Raw genomic sequence first — 22230 nt, forward strand, 5'->3', positions numbered from 1 at the left:
ATGTCGCTGATCTACTGGAATAAACTAGAGACATTGTACCACTTAGAAGTACAATTCAAATTCAATTTACAATTCGTAAAGTAATACGGTCTTAGCTATTCGAAAATTGGACTTTCAGATTTCGTTTGATTGGTACCAAAGTCATATTGTAACATTTAGGGCATCCATTTATCTTTTTAATAAAATCAGTTTTATGGACACTGCTATCAATGTATATCACAATTATTTCACTTTGAAAGTCTAACCTCTGAAATAGGGCAATTTATTTACGTTACTGTATCTAAAAGATACATATACTTTATAAAATAGAATGTTATGTTACAATCAATCTAAGCAAATTAGTTGTATTTGTATAAGAGTAAAGTTAAATATTCAGAGTTAAGTTTGAAAACTATTTTTTCTTTAATAAAAAAAATCAAATTTTCTGTACTTGCAAGTTTTTAGCAATTTTTTTGTTTTGACTTGAGTTATTTACAGTCAAAACTAAAGCACATAAAAAATTCTCATAAACAAAATGAAAAAGTTTGTTGTGGCGCAGCAGCGAAAACAAGTAGCGAACATATATTAGCGAGTAAATAATTTATTATCTATGCTTGTAAGAGCTAAACATCAAAGTATCCAACTTAATATTAGAATGTATTGCTGATTATATCTTAATAACAACAATAAAAATACAAAAGTAAAACTACATAATAAAATTAAACAAATTAAATGCTGACACAAAAGAAGTTCATATCAAGAGCTTATCAGCACGTACGAATATGTGGTTATTTGGATGTATATGTATGTCAATTGGCAACCGCATATCTAGAACCGCAAGTTCATAAACAAAAGTAACAAACAAACTTCATCGGTACTTGTGCTTGTGCCATGTTGAAAGGACGGTTGACATACTCTACCCCAAGCGGGAAGTAATAAACCTAATCAAGGCCTACTAGGAACATCGTAAAATTTTCACATTTTGTAGAATTTCATTCATTGTACGCCATTCGGTCGCTATTCTGCGATACGATTTCTACGTATGCTCGTATAGCTCGCATATCACCCAATATAAGCAGAACCGACTTAAGCAGCCAACAACTCGTGTCTCAGAAAAATAAATTAGATTTCCTGCTGCCGCGATTAACCATACACGCACGCATGGATCATTATCATCATAACCATTCATACGCAAATGCGAAAAGGTCGTAAATTTTAAGTGTTGCCGTGGAGCGTCTCTGCTGTTTGGGACGTTGTCATAATTTTATTGTTATTTTTTCTGTATGAAAACAGAGTTGTTTTCCTACATACTTTCGTATGTAATAGACATATTTTAAAATTAACTTATATTTCAGAAATGAATTACATCTGCTGATGATGTTCCTCTGCACGCAAACTAATTTCGTTTCATGCAAAACTACAATTCAACCTCCTTTTCCACTGCGCCAACGAAAATTCTTTTGTATTCTGCACTCCTGTGATTAGCATACAATCATATCATACGTACATACATATGACATAGTCGTCATTGGTTTCTAAATATAGTATGGAATAGCAGATAGCTTGGAGTAGAATGTAGAAGTCTTGTATCTTAATAACAATATTCATTGAATTTTTTATGCAATCAAAAGTCATTAGCTAATTTCAAGCTTTTAAAGTAAATTATCTGGTAAACAAATTTATACTTCACGTGTCTTACCTCATTTCGCAACAGTCAAAGCCAAAGACCCCAAAAATATTAATTGAATTTATTCTAATTTCGACTTAAAAAGATTGGAACAGAAACTGGTTAAAGCCAAATTAATATTATTGCAAAAAGTATTTCACATATATATATATGTATATGTGTATTTATTTATATTTATGTACATACATATAGCTTTACACACATTTCAAAAACCGACCAAACTCGTTCAAGATGACTTCAAAATGGACAGTTTGCGACAATGGTAAGCGAAACATTTCCGTGTCGTAGCTTACGCCATTAGAATTCCATTTGATTTAGTGCTTATTTTTATTAATTTTTACAATTTAGATACAATACTAAGCAGTATTGACAATGCGATTATTTTTATTGCTAATTTGTTCCGAAGTTTAAACAGAGACGACGGGTCTCATACTAGCACGTTTTGGCCTATTATATACGTTTTATTTATTGCCGTATAAATAACATGAACTTGCAAATATTGCTAAATGGCTGTTGTAAACTTGTTTGAAATGGCATCATTTTACTAATTTAAGATACAAAATATTTGAATTTTAAATTAGCATGTAAAACACACTTTTGCAATAAAAAGAATAACATCATCACTAAATAGCATCACAGCTCGATTTCAATATTAGTTTCATTTATTTTATTGCGGCACATAAGATAAATTCGACTCTTTGTTGGAATGAGCCTTGTTCCCATAGGAAAAATTAAATGGCTTGACATTTATATTCTTAATAATGTTTATATGTCAATTTTCAAAAGCCAGCTCAAAAATGCTCATACCTTCTTCTTAAACAAATTTTAGTTTTTATTAATAAAAGCTACTTACTTAGATTTTGTTCTAGCCATGATGCCCGTATTTTTACCTCAACAGCATATTTTATTTACTTTATTTTAAAAATAACTTACAGTTATCTTACTGATTTGTATGTGCTAATAATGCATAGATCGTTTCTAATCCGATCACACAAAATCACGAGCTTCTCTTCCAAAAACTCTTTTGACATATGTCGATCAAAGTGAATCATTTTTATTGACATATCTGGAATACTACACATATTTTTTCACACTTTAGATAAAAAATCCAGAATTTTTACATTTTTTTTGGTTTATTTTAAGATTTAAGTTTAAACTGATTAATCCGATTTGTTAACTTTTGTAATTTATTTTTATTATTGTATTTTATTAGAAATTATAAAATAAATATCAGCGCTAATGCCACATGTCAAAAAAATTAAATTTTTTGCTTTGTAGTATTTTTTTTTAGAACGTTAATACTTTGGTACTACTGTATATAGCATTTTTCTACAACATTTTTTGTGGTATGCTTTTTACGTTGTAGATACTTTTTACTTTAGATAGAAAAAAAATTCATTTGGAGCGATGGCACTTTTAAACAAGAACTCTAGGGTAAAGAAGTGTGCTCTTTTTGTTTACTCTTTCCAAAACCTTTGCTTCAAATAATATATCAAAAATGGGAGTACCCTGGTTTAACCAGGACTACAAACTGACTACAAAGTTAAAAGAATAAAAGTTCAATTTCAAATTGGCTTACCTTAATAGACAATTAATTGATTTCCTCCATTGAGAGAAGTGCCGATGTTAGAACCCATTGATCTATTGCTGTTCGTTATATATTGTCGTTTAGAAATCATCAGTTTAGAAATAGATTAATTTAGTAATAATGCGATCTTAAATCCTTTTATCATATTTTACATATGATTAGCCAGACTCAATTCTGGGAAATTGATGATTCGCTCTCGTCTTACAAGAATTGATAAGACGCGTATTTCGGAATAAAAAATATCCGTTTGTTGAATTATCGTAATGAAGAATTGCTGAGCATCATGACAATGCAAAGATTTGCACTACTGTTTTAATGTACATATACATATATTAGAACTATTAATCTTTGTTCAATCCATTGCCCCTTAGAGAGCATGGTATCATATTTCTACTAGTTATTTTAGTGGTAACTAATTTTTTATTGAGAATTAATAATTTTAGTCATATTTGATTGCAATTCAACTATTAATAATTGGTAAAAGGCTTTCTTTTGATATGCAAAATGAATATTTATGCAAATATATATAAACTAGTAAGTTAAGCAACTTAGCAAAGACAACATTTTATATCTACTTTTATTATATAAATACTTCAGTAAATGATTTGGTAATTTTTTTACACATAAACATTTACGAGAAACACATTTACGAGAGAATGACACATAATCTATTCAATTAAAAATGTCTAGTTGTTTAACATTAAAGATAATATTATATAATGTTCTTATAGACCTTATTTAATTGTCTATTAATCTGATATTTGAGACTATTACCTTATCTACCATCGTTACTATCCTTTGCAGCTGTTAATTTCTCTTAAAATTACATTATGAAACCTGTTTGACATCCTGCACAATTTCTTACGTATTAATTATAAATACTACTAGATATATATTTAGCTTTAAAAAGACTTCTGGCCTCATATTGAAGCGAAACAGAGTGACCATAATAAAATTTTATGTCTTAACCAACAAGAATTTTTATAGTCCTTCATATTAGCGTCAGAATGTTCCTTTGTTGAGGACATCCTAACGTTAAACGGAGACAGCAAGTCCTATTATAGTCCTTCATATTAGCGTCAGAATGTTCCTTTGTTGATGACATCCTAACGTTAAACGGAGACAACCGGTTCCATTACTGTACTCAACACTTGATCCAGCTCAGAGTCGAACAGTCACAGAATATGTGAACGTTGTTCTTATCTGATTTTATGAGATATTTTATTAGAGATTTTAGTTTATTCAAACAGTTCCTTATTGTTCATATAGTAAGCAGCCCATAGTGATCCGTCAGATAACCTACTAGCGGGCTCACCTTTGCTTTAGTGAGTAAAGACGTAATAGCTATTCAATTTCCTATCATAAACTTAGTTATCATCCAACTTATTCCACAGTAAGGCTTGAGTCAACAGAACTATAACTGTTCCGATTATTCGCAGATGCATTGCCATCGACTCCAATATTATCTATGAATAGTTTCTAATAATTCATACATTCTAGTGTATGAATAAATCTAATTTATTTCACAAAACAAAAAAAAATAAATAACTGTAATTTAATGAGTATAATTTACCTTTATTATTTCAGCTCGGCTCTAGAAGTAAACAAAAATAGTATTAAATTAATATATATAAAAAAAAAAAGAAAATTGTGTCTAAAACCGCTGCGGTTTCATTCTTGAGCACGAAATACGTGCGCACACAGAAACTGGGTGGTCAAGTAGATCAAGCATTTCGAAGATTTATGGTTTGTTTATTATTGCTGAATGTGCAAGTGGAGCTTGTGACATTTAAATTTAGTTGTCGATTTTCGAGTATTTTTAAACTGTAATATGCGAAATATCAAAGCGCGTTGACAGCAAAAATAAAACCATATTAAAAAAATATTCATAAAATATTTAGTGCACAAAACGAATTTATGGTAAAAGTGTAGGGAGCCAGCCGAGCTCCTACTTGTGAGCGACTACACGGATATTTAATTATAAATTGCGGCACAAGTAAAGTGGCTATGGATGTGGCTGTGCTGTGGCAGAAGTGCAATGCAGTGCAATGCAGTGCAGTTTGACTTCACCTACACAAAACTTATTTATTTGCCTTTTTCGCCACACATAGGAGCATTTCGAATTCATTCACTTTCTTTCATTGAATTAACTTTTAAAATATACAAAATTTTTTCAAAATATGCAATTTAATTAAAAAATTTCTTTGAATTTATATTTTATTTCACTTTAAGTGATGTGTGAAATTTTTTAATTAAAAAAGTGTAATTTTTTTATGTTTTGAAAATATATTTATGCTTGTAGATTCTTTAAATATTATTTATTTATTTTTCACAAATCCGGATGTTAATTATATACGTATATGTTGTATCTGTGATGTCAAATAATCTTTTAAATCAAAACACATTACATTAGTACTTCAAAGTGTTAGAGCAGGTTAGGTATTTTCACATTCGAACGTTTCGATCGAACATTTAAAAAATTTGAAGAAATTGAAAATTCGAGGGGCGCATATATTCGCAAGATGCCCGAAGATGTTCGATATGCTCGAAAATGTTTAAGATGCTCGAATATGTTCGAGCTGGTCAAAGATGTTTAAAATACTTGAAAATGTTCAAGAAGCTTAAGATAGTCTAAGTGTTAAAAGATATTCTTGATGCTCGAAAATGTTTAAGATACTCAGAGATGTTCAAGTTGTTCTAAGATGTTCGATATGCCCAAAGATGTTCGAGATCCTGGAAAATGTTTGTGATGCTCGAAGATGTTTGAAATGCTCGAAAGGTAGAAGCTTAAGATAGTCTAAATATTAAAAGATCCTCGAAAATGTTTAAGATACTCAAAAATGTTCTTGTTGTTCTACGATCTTCGAGATGCTCGAATATTCGGAGTGCTCAAAGATGTTTGGGATCCTTGAAAATATTCAAAAAGTTCAAGATATTCAAAGTGTTAAAAATAGTTATTATGCTCAAAGATGTTTGAGATACACAAAGATATCGAATTGCTTTAAGATATTCGGGAAGATGTTTGAGATGCTCGAAAATGTTCAAGAAGCTCAAAGATATGTGAAGTGTTAAAAGATGTTCCAGTTGCTCGAAGATATTCAGTATGTTCGAGTTATTTAAATTTATTCGAATTGTTAGAAAATATTCATTGTGCCTAAAGGTGTTTGAGGTACTCAAAGGTGTTCTCGAAGATGTTTGAAATACTTGAAGATGTACAAAACGCTAAAAAGATGTATGAGGTACTTCAAAATGTTCTAAATGCTCAAAGAAATTTAAGTTACTATATCGAATAATCTGTTATATTTTCATTTTGTTTTAATACAAATCTCTATAACAAATATCCGAGCAATTAGTTAATTAGTTGAAACAACAAAATACTTGAAGCTTTAAACAGTTTATGTAAAATTTTAAGAACCGCTACATATATATTTTAGCTAATAGTTCGACTAAAAGGATTTTGATCTGATAGTGAGTTTTAAAAAATAATCATTTCATTATTTCAAATTAAAGGATTATAATGTTGCCACAATTACGCATGCTTATAGTAAAATGAGACTTAAATCAATTATATGAATACTGGGTTTATAGGCTATTATATATGTGTGTGTGTTCCCTGTAATACTTGACCGGTAATATAAATCTGACACAACAAGTTCCAAGTGCTCACAATTTAATGTCTTGGACATTTTTGTTAGATTTTTCGGAGAGTATCGTTATTATTGTGATTGATGCATAAATTTGCGGGAGTAAAGTGTTAGTATTTGAGCTTTTATTAAATATGGAGTTGCATTTTCAACTGGGTGCTATGACTCATAGACAGAAAGAGGCTTTATGTGAGCCACACGCAGTGGAGTCATGTTCACGTGGATGGCTTTATTACATGATGAGCGCATTACTCTATCGATCTGAGTGTTTAGAGTACCTCCACATTAAGCCGTCGTAGCAGGTCAGTTAATATAACTTATCTCTGATTCTAATAGCTACGTTGAGGGTATAGAAAACAGATCTGTCTCTAGAGCTGAAAAATAAAAAAACTTATTGCTGTTGGTTTTACTATTATTGTTGTAATTTTTGCGATTATTGACAAATTTTTTTTTTATTAAGCATATAGAAAAATTTTAACAGTAAAGATATTCTAATGCTAACAATGATTCTTAATCAGGTTTTTTTATTTTAGTTGAGCTTAGTTTGAAATATTTATTTGAACTTGATCCTATTTTTTATGTCAGATTTAAATACTTTCGGAAATTATATTTGAATTTTTTTCTTTCATCTTTTATACTCATCTATCTAACTGCACAAATTTCTATTTGCTTATTTTTTTATTGCATTAATTTAACAGAAATATAGAGTTTCTACTAATTTAATAAGTTAACATATCTACTCAGTTTATTTAAATAAAAATATTCAAAATATTTTTTTGATTTTATTAAATATTAATAAGTCTTTCAATTTCAAATACATTTACGAATAACACATTTATAGAAAGCGATCGAATTTTTAAAGTAGACTAAGAAAAAGTCTAAAATAAATTTAGATAAATTAAATCCAATAAAATTTTACAAAAAATGAGCAGACAACGTCTATCAAATTATGTACAAATATTTCTCAAATGTTTTTTATCCATTTTCATTACAAGGTTTTGCAGTGAAAAAATTTCAAAATTTTACAGTCATCATTTATAATTAGAAATTTGATTTGTTTTCGAATTAATCAATTTTAAAGTTATATTTTCATCTTTATTAATTCAATGCTTTTAAGTTTTTTAGCCATAAGCAATTGATGTTCTCTATAAAAAATTATCTGATTACATTTAACATATTTCATCTTAACACTGTTTAAAATTTTGCATATAGAACAAACTAGCATCTACTCCTATACATATTCTTTTAATGTAATTTTAAGTGGATTATGTAGAACAAAACAACTCAGCAAAATATTTCTAACTTAATAATTTTATTATGGTTTTAATCAAATTATTGGCCTATTGACTTACTCATGCAGACAAAATATTTTACAATTTATAAAAATGTATGAAAGATTTGTAATACCAACCGAATAAAATTTCGGTTTTTGTTGCTCGTTTGAATAATATTAACAAATTCTGGAAGTCCAATTAAGATATCTATATTTTACCGTTTTATTGATGTGTTAACCCTCAAAAAATTGATTGATTAGGTTACACCGTACTTACATATGCTGCTTTCTTTCGATTGGTAAGTCTGAGGTAACTTTTTTAACCGAGATTCACTTTCAGTGCAATTTTTATTTTCGATTGGTAAATCTCGAGCAAAATGTATAACATTTGAGATTAATTTATAACACTGCAAATATCTTGCAAGAGTAGCAAGATTATCTTGAACTTATTAGCTGTTTTGCACTTCTACAAAAAATGTTGAATTTCTCTAGAAATATTTGATTGGGCAACAAAATTATGTTGGCTCATTTCGAATGAGCCATTTGAAAGTGTTTACATTCGTTGTAATTCATTTGTTCTCATTTCAAACAGCTGATTTTTCAACTTGCCTGATTATTTAATTTTTGGCCTGTGACAAAAAAATGCTGCATGATGGTTAAATATACCTTCAAACCTTACAATATAAACTGAAAACATATTTTTAACTTCGATTAAGGTAGAAGTTCTTTTTTTTTTGGAAGGTAGAAGTTCTAAAAAGAGGTGCATCGATTTTAAGGAAATGTAACCACCAAACATTTGTTTACCTTTTTTTGTAAATATGTCCAAAACAGCTTTCTCAAACTGTCAAAATACCTTGAAAAGCTTTTATTTATGGTATGTTCAATGTATTCATTTGCATTTGAAACATATTTGGAACTCATTCTAACCTCGTTGGAACTCATTTCTACAGAATGCGATGCAATGGATCTAATTTGCGCTTGAGATTTTATATTCAAAAATTCATTTGCTTCTCATTTTCGATTTTTGACCAAAATGTGCCATTTGAGGCCAATGTAAATGTGATTAATTCGTAGTGGCATCACCTCGAAGGGCCCGATAATACAAATAGCTACGTTAAATCTTTTCTTATTTTTAAAAGTATCAGAACTGATAAATTTTACCCTTCAACAGAGTTATACACATGCCATACTTTTAGAACAACAATTAACTAAGTAAAGAATGAATTTGATAACAACGTTGTCTTTATTATCTCCAGAAACAGATTAGTTACTTGACCACCAAAACTGTGTGATGAAATGCTTTCTGTGAGATACTTGTAGTTGTAAGACAATGTTTGTGAAACATTGAGGCCATGTTTCAAAAAATGGTTTAAAAATGGTAAAAAATTGAATGTCTAGAATGCAGTTCTTTCGACGCCTAATGTTCGAATTAAAATTTATCTTTGTTTATTCGAACTTACTGTATGATTCAAAAATTTACTTATTTAAAAATAAGTTTTTATTAGCACAAGACAAAGAAATTTCTTTATTTATTTGAAATTGTAGACATCTTCAGTGTTTTAATTAAATACTTTATTATATACAATAGTATATATGTAAACATGCAATATATGTTATTATAATTAGTAAATTAGGTTAAGATATTTTATATTATTATTTTAATACTTTGTAGGTTATAGACAACATCAATTTATGTTATTGGTGCATTGTTTCTGTAACCAAAAACTTATGTAATTCAATCGGAATTAGGTCGTCGATATTGTCTACTGAACTATGGCTACCTATTGTAAAATGCAATTCTTCCTAGCCAACATTGAGATAGAATTTCTAATTGTGGTTTTATAGTTGAATAAATTTTAACTAATAATATTTTAATGCTTAAGTTATTAAGTTAATAAGTTAATAAGCTTATGCTATGCTGTGGGGAACTTGAAAAAGAACATCTTCATATTATATTTGTAACAACTTCTCACGAAAGTGGTAAAAAAAAATTTGTATCTTTACACTCTCATATCTCAAAGCATAATTGTCTGCATTTTACCTTAAAATTGTTTCATTATATTTTAAATGCATTTTTTTACAATTAAGATGAATTTTTCCCTTCTTTCGATAACAACATTTTCAACATAAATTGTGAATATTTCAAAAACATCTGTACTCGTGCACCAGAAAGTATGAATATGTCTACAATATTTTCACTCTGACGCTGTTTGGAATTGTAATTGCATGCGCGGTGGGGCATATCAAATGTTGTTGTGGGTTTCCGTTAAATATGGGAGAAACGACCTAAAATAACTCTAAAACCAAATGCGGAACAAAAAATGGAAAACAATATAAAGAAGAAGAATATTCATAAAACGTACTACAATCCGATAGATAGACTCGCTCGCATGGCGTGCGCATTGTTATGGTAGAATGCAAACGAAATTATGTTTTCAAGCCAAGTGCATTCAGCACGGATACGTCCATATCTGCATATATAAAATTTCTTCTTCTTCATCTTCTTCTTCTTCTATTTATGCGAACTACAATGAATGTTAAGAATTTTTTACATTTTAACTTAAAATTTGTACTTAAAAAACTCAACAAAGATTTTTGTTAAATACTATTTTCAGTAAATTTTTTTGTTTTCAAACTACACTTTACTTGTTAATTCATTAAATATTATATTGTTCTCGTATTTCTTTAAAAGATAGATTTTTAGTGATTTGACATAATGAGGTACTTAAAAATATAACAATTCAAAGATAGGCTACAATTAAACCGCTAAATGAAACTGTTGAAAGTACTCAAGTAGATGTGAATAATTACATAGAGTACAAAAAATACCGACTCTCTTTTAAATAATCTCAAACAAAAACATAGATATATATTGCATATCTTTCTATGATTATGGTTTTAGGCATTTTATGGTATATCATTTTGAATCGTATTTAATAGTAATATACGTATATAATTAGCTTGGGGGAAAAATATTGAAGTGTCATAACTTCGAAACGGTTAGTTGCACCTGGTAATTCTTTCTTTCGCAGAATTTGATGATATGCGATAATGTGAAATAAACTACAGTCAACACTGTCTACAGATAGTAAAAGCAAAATATTGAATATAATACCAGGATCGGTTTTGATTAGGAGGAAAGTATTGATTACTGTATTAAAGAGTGTATTACATATGATACCTGACTGTTCACCGGGTGCGTTAAAATGCGAAATTTATGCTAAGTCTTATGTGTATTAGCAACATTAACAGGATTGACAAGCGGAGCAATGGAAATCATAATACAGTCCAACTTCCATAACTCAAAGTACCGTTTTGCAAAGAAAAGGTTCGACTTCGAGTTAGAGAATTTTTTTATTTTTTTTTTATTTTTGAAAGAAACTAAAATTTATTTGCAATCAAATACAGCACAAAAGTTATAGTAAAGTAAAATATTCAAAAATCAGGGTTTGGAATGTTAATTCTTTTTCGTATTTTCAGTAAAAAAAGATTCCAATTTATTCCAAGCCTTATAGTGATCATCAGTTAGAGTAGAGTATCATTCGTTTGTAAATAGTAATTCAAAATTTTGAATGCGTTTTCTACTCCATTCTTCGAAAGCTAATGAACAATTTCATCCACCTCTTCATTACTTTCCAAATTTCATTGTCAAGCTCAATATAAGTTATCAAGTCAAGCTCATTAGAAGTTATTTTATTTACTTTAAACCACGCTGCCAGCAACTGACATTTGCACAAAGAAGCAAAATAAAAAAGAAAAAATTAAACATTTGGTTCGGAAAAAGGGACTTCCCCTAACAGCAAAATGGATTCATACTTAACACAAAAATTCGACTTATAGAATGCACTTTCCTTATATTTCGATCGTTACGGGAAAAATTTTTTGTTCGAGTTAGAGCGAAATTCGAGTTATAGAAGATTGAGTTATGGAAGCGGAATTGCAGGTAATTTGCTCTCTAAAACCTTGGTGCACTCCTTTTGGTTCGAGTTATAGAAAATTCGAGTTAATGAAGTTTGAGTTCTGGAAGTTTAACTACATTTTGATTTTTCCTCAGTATTGCTCGTTTTTTTTCGTATACAGGTACTATCGGCTTTTTGTCGGCTTCCATGCAAATTTCATTATGTTTTAAGTCATAGAAGCAAAAAAATCGTTTAAATGCACGCACGTAATCATTTTATTTTGTATACTTGTTGTATTTTTTTGCTGAGGAGTGTTCAGAATAATGTCGGCAGTGCATGATGTGTAATACCTAGTGACGTCGTGTAATACCCGCTAAGACAGCGCTATACCATACACATCTTTGGTACTATAATAAAACTTTACAGATTTCGTCAAAAAGGTTTGATGTAATCTATGCTCCAAACATATTACATTTAAACTGATTTCCACTATACTCACTTATTGCTTTAAAAGAGGACTGTAAAAATCCCAGACTCAAGACCTCAAACTTCACATCTCGCCATTTTATTATAACAACACAATATTTCTAGTCGATAAATGGCTAAAGTCGATAAATTATTTCAAAAGAAATGTATTTTCACTAAAAAGCGTTATATATTTTTCAAGAAATGAAAATATTTATTACTACAGTACTTGCAGTATAAATTACTATAAAAAGCGATTACTTTTTCTTAAATTTTTTTTTCTTTTGTAGTCAACTAAAATTCTTCATAATTTTATATACAAAAAAAATTGTTTTATTAATAAATTACCTAAACGCAATTTAATATAGTTTTATCCAGACAAACATCTCTGATATTTCCAGTGAATTCATAGACGTGAAAATATTCCATTTTCTCCATTTCCCACAATAAATTCGTCAATATAGCAGGCGTTAAACTAGTTTCATCCCATATACAAATTTAATTTAATTATCAAATAAATTTTTGTGTAATAATGTGTGAAATCTTTTTCGTTTCAGATTTTGAGGCAACACATGCTGCAACTGTAGTGCTACTCCAAAGATAAACTTCAGATCGCGTATGCCCGGATTGACATTTCCCATAACGAAAAGTTGTCACATTTTTTGAACCAAAAAACCAAAAAAAAAAAAAAACCAAGGCACACAATGCGTAGCATTTGAGAAAGCATAGCAATAAACTTAATTAAAAATTATAAAAACATATAAAAAATTTATAATGTGAGACTTAAAAAATATCAATGAAACCCGCGGCAACGTGCGAAAATACAATATTTGAGTTTAATTCTGAGGAAAGCATTAAGTGCATGAAGATATGAAAAGATGAAGAGATGAAGAGATGAAGAGAAAATGATTATTCAGCAAGTAATGGAAAGAAAGAAAGGCGCCAAGTTGTGCAATAAAATTTGTTGAAGTTTATGAAGTTTAAGTAAATCTTAAACAAATATAAATGATTTATTCATTGAAAATCAGTAAACAAATAAAAAGAAATTACAAAAATAAATTTGAAAAGAAAAATTAAGCTCTATGCAACATCAACTTTTTAATTGTGTAGTTACAAAGTATCTTACGAAATTAACGAATATCAAAGAGATTCCATGAAAAGTGTCACTTGAAAATTTAAGCCTCTCTAAGTCGAAAAAACGACACATAAAAGTGAAAATAATTATAATTTTTTTTTTGCCTTTCATCAGTGAAATTTGGTTGCGCCTAAATGAAGAACCAAATTCGTTTTTTTAGTTTTGATACTGTGATTACGACACGGGAAACTTAATTAACTGAAAGTGTTTTTTTGACGCTACTTACTGGGTGCTGAATCCACCAATTTTCGCCGACACTTAACTCAATCGAAAGAGAGCACGTCAAAATGTTAGCCAATATAAGAAACATAAGAAAACGTTTAGTGCGAAGGTAAGTGATTTATTCACATTTTACTGAAAACTTAACATTTTTTTTTTTTTGAATAGTTTATCGCATAAATATTCATAAAAACACATTAAATGTCATAAACAAATGCTAAAAACCTAAGACAAACAATTTTTTATTTACTTTGTATTGTTTCGTTTCGAAATTTGTTAAAAGGTTTTCAATTTGCATGTTGTTGCCATATTTTTCCAAATAAAAACTCACTTCTATCTATATCAGACGGTCAAATAATAAATAATTCACTTCACTGACGTTTCCTACATCCGCAGAACATCGACATCGACATCGACGAGCAATTAAAGAGGCGCTAATTTAATATAAATTCAAATTGGGCAATCATGCATGTTGTAAACAAATCAAAACGGCTTTTAATTACAAAAAATAGCAACTACCAAAAACAAATAGATACAAAGATACAAGATACACAAAGATACAAGCTGTACATAAAGTACGTTGGTAGTATGCATAATTGCTTGGCGTATTAGCAGTAATCAATTATGCAATTTAGTAACTTTGAAACTAATGGCACACACCGCTTACTGTGATGTTTACTTAAGGCATTCGGAAACTACTTTTTTGTCACTACAACAACAATGAAAATGATTTTATGATATATGAAAGTGAAGAAATTATAGTTAATAATTATTATTTATTATTGAAACTCGTAATTTTATTTTAAATTCGGATATAAAAGTTAAACTTAACAAAAATGACAAAAAAAGTGAATAATTTTTTATAAAAAGAATAATTAATCCATAAATTTTTGTGTTCAGAAAATAATGGACATCTTTAAGCTAATTATATATCAGTAAGACGTTAGGAGATTGTTAGGGAAATTTAAAATATTTTTAATCAGAACTTTGAACTCCAACACTGATTTATGCGACCCTAAATACTTAAACTATGAGGACGGTTTGATAAATCAGTGGATTTTTAAATTTCCAGCGCAGTTACTCCAAATGCATCAGTGCTGCCGTCAGCTGTAATCTACCAGTGGGCAACTTTTTAATTTTGAGCAAGCTACGTCATTCAGTTGGTGTTTAATAGCCTTTCAAAGCAGACAACCTCGTGAATTTTTACGAAAATGGAAAAAACTGAATTTCGTGTGCTAATTAAGCATTACGATCCCAAATACTCGAATTGGGATACGAACTACTACCCTATCCAGCATATTCTTCAGATTTAGCCCCCTGCGACTATTTTCTGTTTCCAAACCTAAAGAAATGGCTGAGCGGTAAGAGATTTGAGTCGAATGAAGAAGTCGTTACCGAAACAAATGTGTATTTTGAGAGGTTTGAGAAAATAAGTCCTATTATTTGGAGGGAAAAAGAAAATTAGAAAAACGCTAGACTAAATATATCGAGCTAAAAGGTGATAATGTAGAAAAATAAAATGTTTATTTGCCGAAAAATATTTGTTTTATTCAAAAAGTCACTGACTTATCAAACCGCCCTCGTGTACAAAATAGACAAAAAATCTGCAAGTGGTATCGGTCAAGTTTATATTAAAATCAAAATCATAAAGCTATTTGATAAAATGAACACAGGAGCAAATACTACACTGAAAATATTTTAAGATTATAATCAAAGAATATATATATCTCTAGAATTATTTATATTCACATTATTTATTCACAATCATCCAATATACATACAAAATTGGTAGAACTTACTAAACAATGAATTCTAGATATAATTTTTTAAATTAATCATTTATAAGAGGTTGAGACATCCATTCAAATTTTTAGACTGTTGAGTTATTCTTGGGTTAGAAGGCGAATCTACAGAGTTTGCCCGATTTGAAGAACTGCTCTACAAAAGACAATTTATCCATTTTTTGAGTGCTCTCTCAAGTTAGTTATAGTTTTTTTTGTTAATATGTTCTGGTCTATTTTTTTGTTGTTCTTCTAGTCTTATCTATTCTACGAAATTATTAAATCACTGTTAGACATTAAAAACATTCTTATAATGAAGTGATGGTAATTATATGTTTATAAGCAATAATATTAAAAATATTACATTAATTCACCTTAAGAATTGCAAAAAAAACAGCATAATAGCATTTAGTCCAAGTGACAGCTGTTGCAATACACTTTGTAGCATTAGCAATAGCTGTCCTAGACTTTACCATTTACTTAAACTATCAATATTTATTTATTATTATCTTGTCTCAGTTTTTTAGTGCAGTATAGTGGCACTTTGTTTCTATCATATTTTGATGAATTTCTGCATTTCTGCTAAATTCGTAAATAATTTTTTAAAATTATATTTCATTGAAATATAGAAATATCTACAAATAAATAATTTCACTTTTCAATAAGAATATTTTCAATGTCTGATTTAATTACTTTAGTAAATATTCATAAGCACTTATTCAGTTTTAATTTTAAAACTCTACAGCATTGAGATTATTTGTATGCAATATAAAAATTATTATTTATTCATTAGAAATTAAAATTATTTATTTATTGAATTAAAATAAATTCCATTTCTTTTTGTGCAAAATATTGAATTTTAAAATGATTTTTAAAGTTTTATTTGCAAATTACCTTACCACTTATTTTTAATTTCAACTTATAATACAGTTAAACCAGTTAAATTTTTTAAATCTAATTTAAACTTATACAAATACCGCAAATCGTATATATGGCAAATTTTAAATTAAATTATATATAAAATGCATGTTTTTAAAATATACGACTTCAATATAAATATGTCCATTGAAATTTAAATTACTTTATATCTAGCTTTCTTAAAAAAAATGTTTGACCGTCAACTTTGCTTGGATTTTATTAAACTGGTTAAGTATCTACACTTCAACACTTTTTTGGCAAATAATCTTATAATAAGTTAATTAAGAAATAATGTTATAATTATGTTTGTCCGAAAATTTTTTAATGTATTTATTTAAGATTTAGCGTAAACCAGTTTGCAAAGCTTGTAGGAAGTAATCGTAAACCCATTTGATTATTCGAATAATTACCAAAGTTAAATTAATTTAGTGCTGTTACTTTGCAATTTTATGACGATTTTCTCAATTTTAATGTGGTTTGAAATAATGCCAATTAGGAGCATTGAACAATAAAGTTTTAAAAGCCAATTAACCTCCAAATAATGTTTAAAGCTGTCCAAGATACTTCAACAAATATTGTGCTTAATAAAATATTATTGAGATGGACATCTTGGAACCCATTAAAACATTTTATTTTCTTAAACAAAAACAATATTCCAAAAACTTTTTTTAATAACACTCTAATGCACTTTTAAAAGCAGATAAATATTAAAAATAAATGTAAAAATACAGAAAATAATTTATTATTTAAAAGGTTTTTTAAGATTTAAGCTAGTTTGTATTAAAATTTAAACTTGTTGATTTATATAGAAATTGGTGTATTAATGACATTTTTAGTATCCTCTGTGCTTTCTATTAAAACCAAATTGATTTCTTAGAGGAACTTAAAAACTGTTCAAAGTTTTTAAGGATATGAAACATGAATTAAGTATCAGATATCATGAAGATTTTATAATCGAAAAGCAAAATACTATAGTATATTTTAAAGGCTTATGGTTAACACATTACCCATTCGTGATGTCAATTGTAACTTGCATAGATAAATAGCTGAGTTGCTTGGCACCCTACTTATACTACTTATTACTTATACATTCCCTACTTATACCTGCGGTTAGTTTACAACATAAATGAAAGCTTTTTACAAATATTAACATTTTTAACAGATAAGTTTTTGAATAGTAAGAAACAACAAAATTGTGGTTTCTCTTAATTGAATTTTTGGCCGACCACACAGCTGTTTTGAATACTGCGAAATTCCCATCAGAAGTGATATTTTTTGAAAATACATATTTCCGGTATTTACTTATTTTTGGACTACAAATAACAAGCTTTTTTGTCTCGTCATAATTGACTCTGAAAATCAAAATTAATGCTTTTATTTGCGATATATATGGATCCTGTATTAATTAAATCTATGATACTATGTTAAGCAGATCATCAATTTATAAAGTGATAATCTATTTTGGACAGTTGATCTCAAATATCTAATTAGGTTTCGCATGATATAGGATCTCGAAATATAGCTCAAATTGTTTTTATTTTTATATATGCTACATTACTTTTGACTTCCTATATTTTAACCCATCAAATATCTATAGAAACTACTTCTATAATAAATATGGTATATAAAATATAATAATCATTAACAATTACAACTACAACTGTTAAAGCCAAAAAAAAAAATTTTTTCAGTCAAATTTTTTAGAAATTGGGTTTCTATATCTTTTAAATTTAAAGTGATTATTTATGATTTTACACCCTAGTTATGTGTAAAACCATTAACAAATTATCAAATATTTCATATTATATTAATATAATATCATATACTTCATGTTAGATATCACAGACTAAAAGCTAAGTTCAACAAATAGTTTTTAAGATGTCTTTAACATCGTTTTAATGATCTAAACGTAAGCTATGGCTAACGATTCTAATGGTCAATGGTCAATGGCTAACGATTGTAATAATACCACTACACTTTTTATCAGCATGCAAAAATTATTCCTAACTGTGGTAAAAAACACATCTATTTACAGTCTAGACTATTAGACTGTGAATTATAGAGACATTTTTGGTCAAGAAATGAGGTGGAAAATGGGTGAAGTGATAAGGTGCTTTTGAAACATATATATCTCTCCTTTAAAAAAAGCGCTAAAACAAAACAGCGAAGTTATTTTAAAATAATACGTTTATATTACTTATATAAGAAAGAGATACTTTTAGTCTGTATCTAGCCTCTGATCTAGAAAAGAATTTTGTTACTCTAACTGTTGGCTCAAACCAAAGGTTAATAAATTAATATATTTTTATTCTTACATATAATCTTAAAAAAATAGCAAATAGAGAACTAAGGAAAGATTTATTAAAGTAAGTAGTACTTCTCTTATATGATATGTATTTGCCACTACCAATCTTCTTGTTCAAACATTCTTTTCAATTCTATCCTATAAAACAACAAAATCTACTTTCTCATAGCAGGGTGGACATAACAAACTTCATAATTGCTTTTAGTTCATTGCAATCGATGATGTCTAGGATAGACATAGACTGATTAAATCACCAACAAAGTTAAAATTTGAAAATGTACATATTACATCCGGTTCACGTTTTTTTCTCCATATGCAACCTGTATAATCTTAACACTATTTTCTTTTTGTATATAGATTTTTTTCTAATTATTACTTAACAACACCAAGAAAAGTACAATGTCAAAATACGACACATATGATTTGTTGAGCCCACAGCACATGTTCTTAATTAGGAGTCGCTAATATTACTACATTATACATTACCATTATTATTGATAATAGTAATGTGTAATGTAATGTGTGAATATGAGTTAAGATCTAATAGTACTAGTACTATTAGTAATATTTATCGTATATTACTTATATTTGCAATTATTTGTGCTACAATACTGCACTTATAATTTATTTAACGTGAGTAGTGTAAATTGCAATGGAAGTGTTTTAATGAAGTGTTTTTTTCTTTTCAATTACTTGAAAAAGTTTTCCCATTCAATTTTTTTAAAACTAATAAAATTTTTTTTTGTCATTAGTAAATATTATGGAAAAAAAATTTATTACTTACTCTGGTGTTATTAACAGTTAATTATTTAAAATTATTTAATATCTATAACCTTTGAATATTTATGCAACAAACATTTTTTTATTCATTTTTTTCTATTTTAACTTTTATATATCACTTTATTGATAATACAATAATTAAATAATTATGAGTACAATTAGCAATTATTTGTAATTATAAAATTGTATCTAATAAATATATTAAATATATTATCGTCATCTTTAGATTTTTTTTTTGTGTTTATATTTATGATAAAAATATAAGTACGTACTTATAAATATAATAAATTAAAAATAAAATAAAAGTACATGGTAAACGTTTTATCTACATTATATTTACGAGTACAATTTATAGGTCGCTAAATAGTTTTGCCGCGCCAGTAGTCTAAAACCTATAAATTATAGCACAGTTTTTAAAAATGATTTAATGATTTTAGTTTTTATATTTTCGTTGTACAAAATCCATATTGCTTATAGAAATAAAAAGATATGACCTGCATTCTGAGAGGAAATAATGCTATCTAAAATAAAACAATAAAGCAAGAATGCTTGGTACTTTATTCAAGATAAACAAAAACATTCATAGAAAAAATTATGCTTTTTAGAACAACGAATTATGAAATATGAAAGATTTGAAGGAAAAAGTACTTAGCAAATGAACACTTAAAATTCTCACGAATGCATTTAATGCATTTACTTGACGGTTTCCTAAAAGAGACTGCATTAAATCACAATATTTTGAGGAAAAATATTGCTCAAGAACGAAAGCACATACACAGACATGCAATAAGCTCATTAATACTATAAGAGTGTAAAATAAAAAAACCTAATAAATACTGGTCGAGTTCTTCTGTGTATTTTGAAATTGTACTTAAGAGCTTAGGATTGTTAGATAAAAAAAACTGATACTAAGAAACTTAGCTTTTTCTGTCATAAAATTTATGTGTTTGGTACTTTAATATCTTTAGAAAGATGCAATCAAGAAACTAATCTACACATATCTAATTTCACAGCATAAATTCTCTAGTAAAGTGCAGCAACTGCAATAGGGGACACTTGTTAACTTCAGTGAAGTCTGCCTCAGCAACATGAAAGCACGGACCTACCTCGTCATGAATTCATTTGCTGCCTCTGGAGTTAAGCAATTTAGTTACTTTTAAAGGCTTTGCTTATTTATTGCAACTGCAGAAAAGTTCAAATGCATAAATAAGTCAGTGATCTGCCGGCAATTCAGCAATTAAAATGCACCTTGATGGCTTCCTTTTCAATGAGTTCTGTGCACAATAAAAATTAAAAAATCAAAAAAAAATGCAAAAATATTTACGTGTCCAGCAAAACAATGCAGTTTTAGTAAAAAGAATAGCCGCAAATGCAATGTGATGCATTTTGAGCTTCCGGTTGCGGTTTTTTATGTGAAGTAATTTGTGAAGTTTGCCATTATTTGTCAGAACTTTTTATTCAGTAAAAAAATATGTTGAACTAAGCACTCTCGGATTTATAATCGCTTTCCTTTTTATATGGTGAGGTTTTTATTATTGACATAGCATATACCGCATTAATTTTAAAAAACTTTTTTATATACAACCATCCGTAGAATGTATATTGAAAACAATTATTTATTTATTATAGTGCTCCGAAAGTGTAAATTGACCCTTGCAGATTCACTGTAGCCAGTTCAATTTCTCCTTTATTGCAGAAAACGATATACTTAATTAATTTTACGTAATACGTAAAAATTCAGTCATGAAATAAGCATCAAAGTCAGCAATAAAAATGATTTAAAAATGTACAGAACACCACATTTAAAAATTACCGAGCCTCATTGTATGTAAGAATTACAGATTTACATTAAGAGTTAGAAGTTCTGGTAATTAAACAATACATAATAGATCGAGCACTCAACTTCATAATAAAATTAAGTTTTCAGCTATACAACACTAAACGAATTCTACTACGATAACAAAGAAATCAAAGTATGAGAATACCGATGATCTGATTTTTTTTTAAGGCAAATTTTTAATTTTAAACAACAAAAAAGTGTCAAAATAGTAGTAACAGTACGAAATTGACAATTGTAAATTGGCTGTCTGCATAACCTGCTTTCATGGTTATGAGCAATAGCCATTTGCCATATAACTACCTGCACAACATGACAATACTTTTTTTAATGATAACCATTTTGAAAACTTACAGCAGATTTATATAGAACTTGATATGTCAGTATAGACGCTTTCAACACGATAGCTCAGAATACATAGTCAATCGGTTAAATAGTTATTACTGCAGATATGTGAACCTGTGAAATCTCTATTTACGAAGAAAATGATTTATTTGATCTGATCCAGAGCTTGATATTATTTTATCCTGACCTTAAAGTATACAGTGTGTTATTACGAGAAATATAGTAACTGTAGAGGCCTTTCTATATAAATGTATAATTTTAAAATGAACGTTTATCTGTTTTCAATTATGGTTAGTTAATACGTGCTTTGTGTGATGTTGCAGAATCTTTTTAAAACATCTATATTCTCTCAATTTCTTTCTCTCTCTTGTCTTT

The 22230-nt window shown here is 28.3% G+C and overlaps 1 protein-coding gene across 2 annotated transcripts in view; it reads left to right on the top strand.

Moving 5' to 3' along the window:
• LOC119683666 overlaps nucleotides 1-22230 on the top strand; it is a 323964-nt gene that overhangs the window by 254691 nt on the left and 47043 nt on the right. For both annotated transcript variants that reach the window (XM_038097471.1, XM_038097470.1), the window contains exon 2: nucleotides 13093-14001. In XM_038097471.1, coding sequence (XP_037953399.1) covers nucleotides 13958-14001 — 44 coding nt within the window. In that variant the 5' untranslated portion in view covers nucleotides 13093-13957. The remainder of the gene's footprint in view (nucleotides 1-13092; nucleotides 14002-22230) is intronic.

Source organism: Teleopsis dalmanni, chromosome 2 (genome assembly GCF_002237135.1).
Source record: "Teleopsis dalmanni isolate 2A chromosome 2, ASM223713v2, whole genome shotgun sequence".
Classification (NCBI taxonomy): Eukaryota; Metazoa; Arthropoda; class Insecta; order Diptera; family Diopsidae; genus Teleopsis; species Teleopsis dalmanni.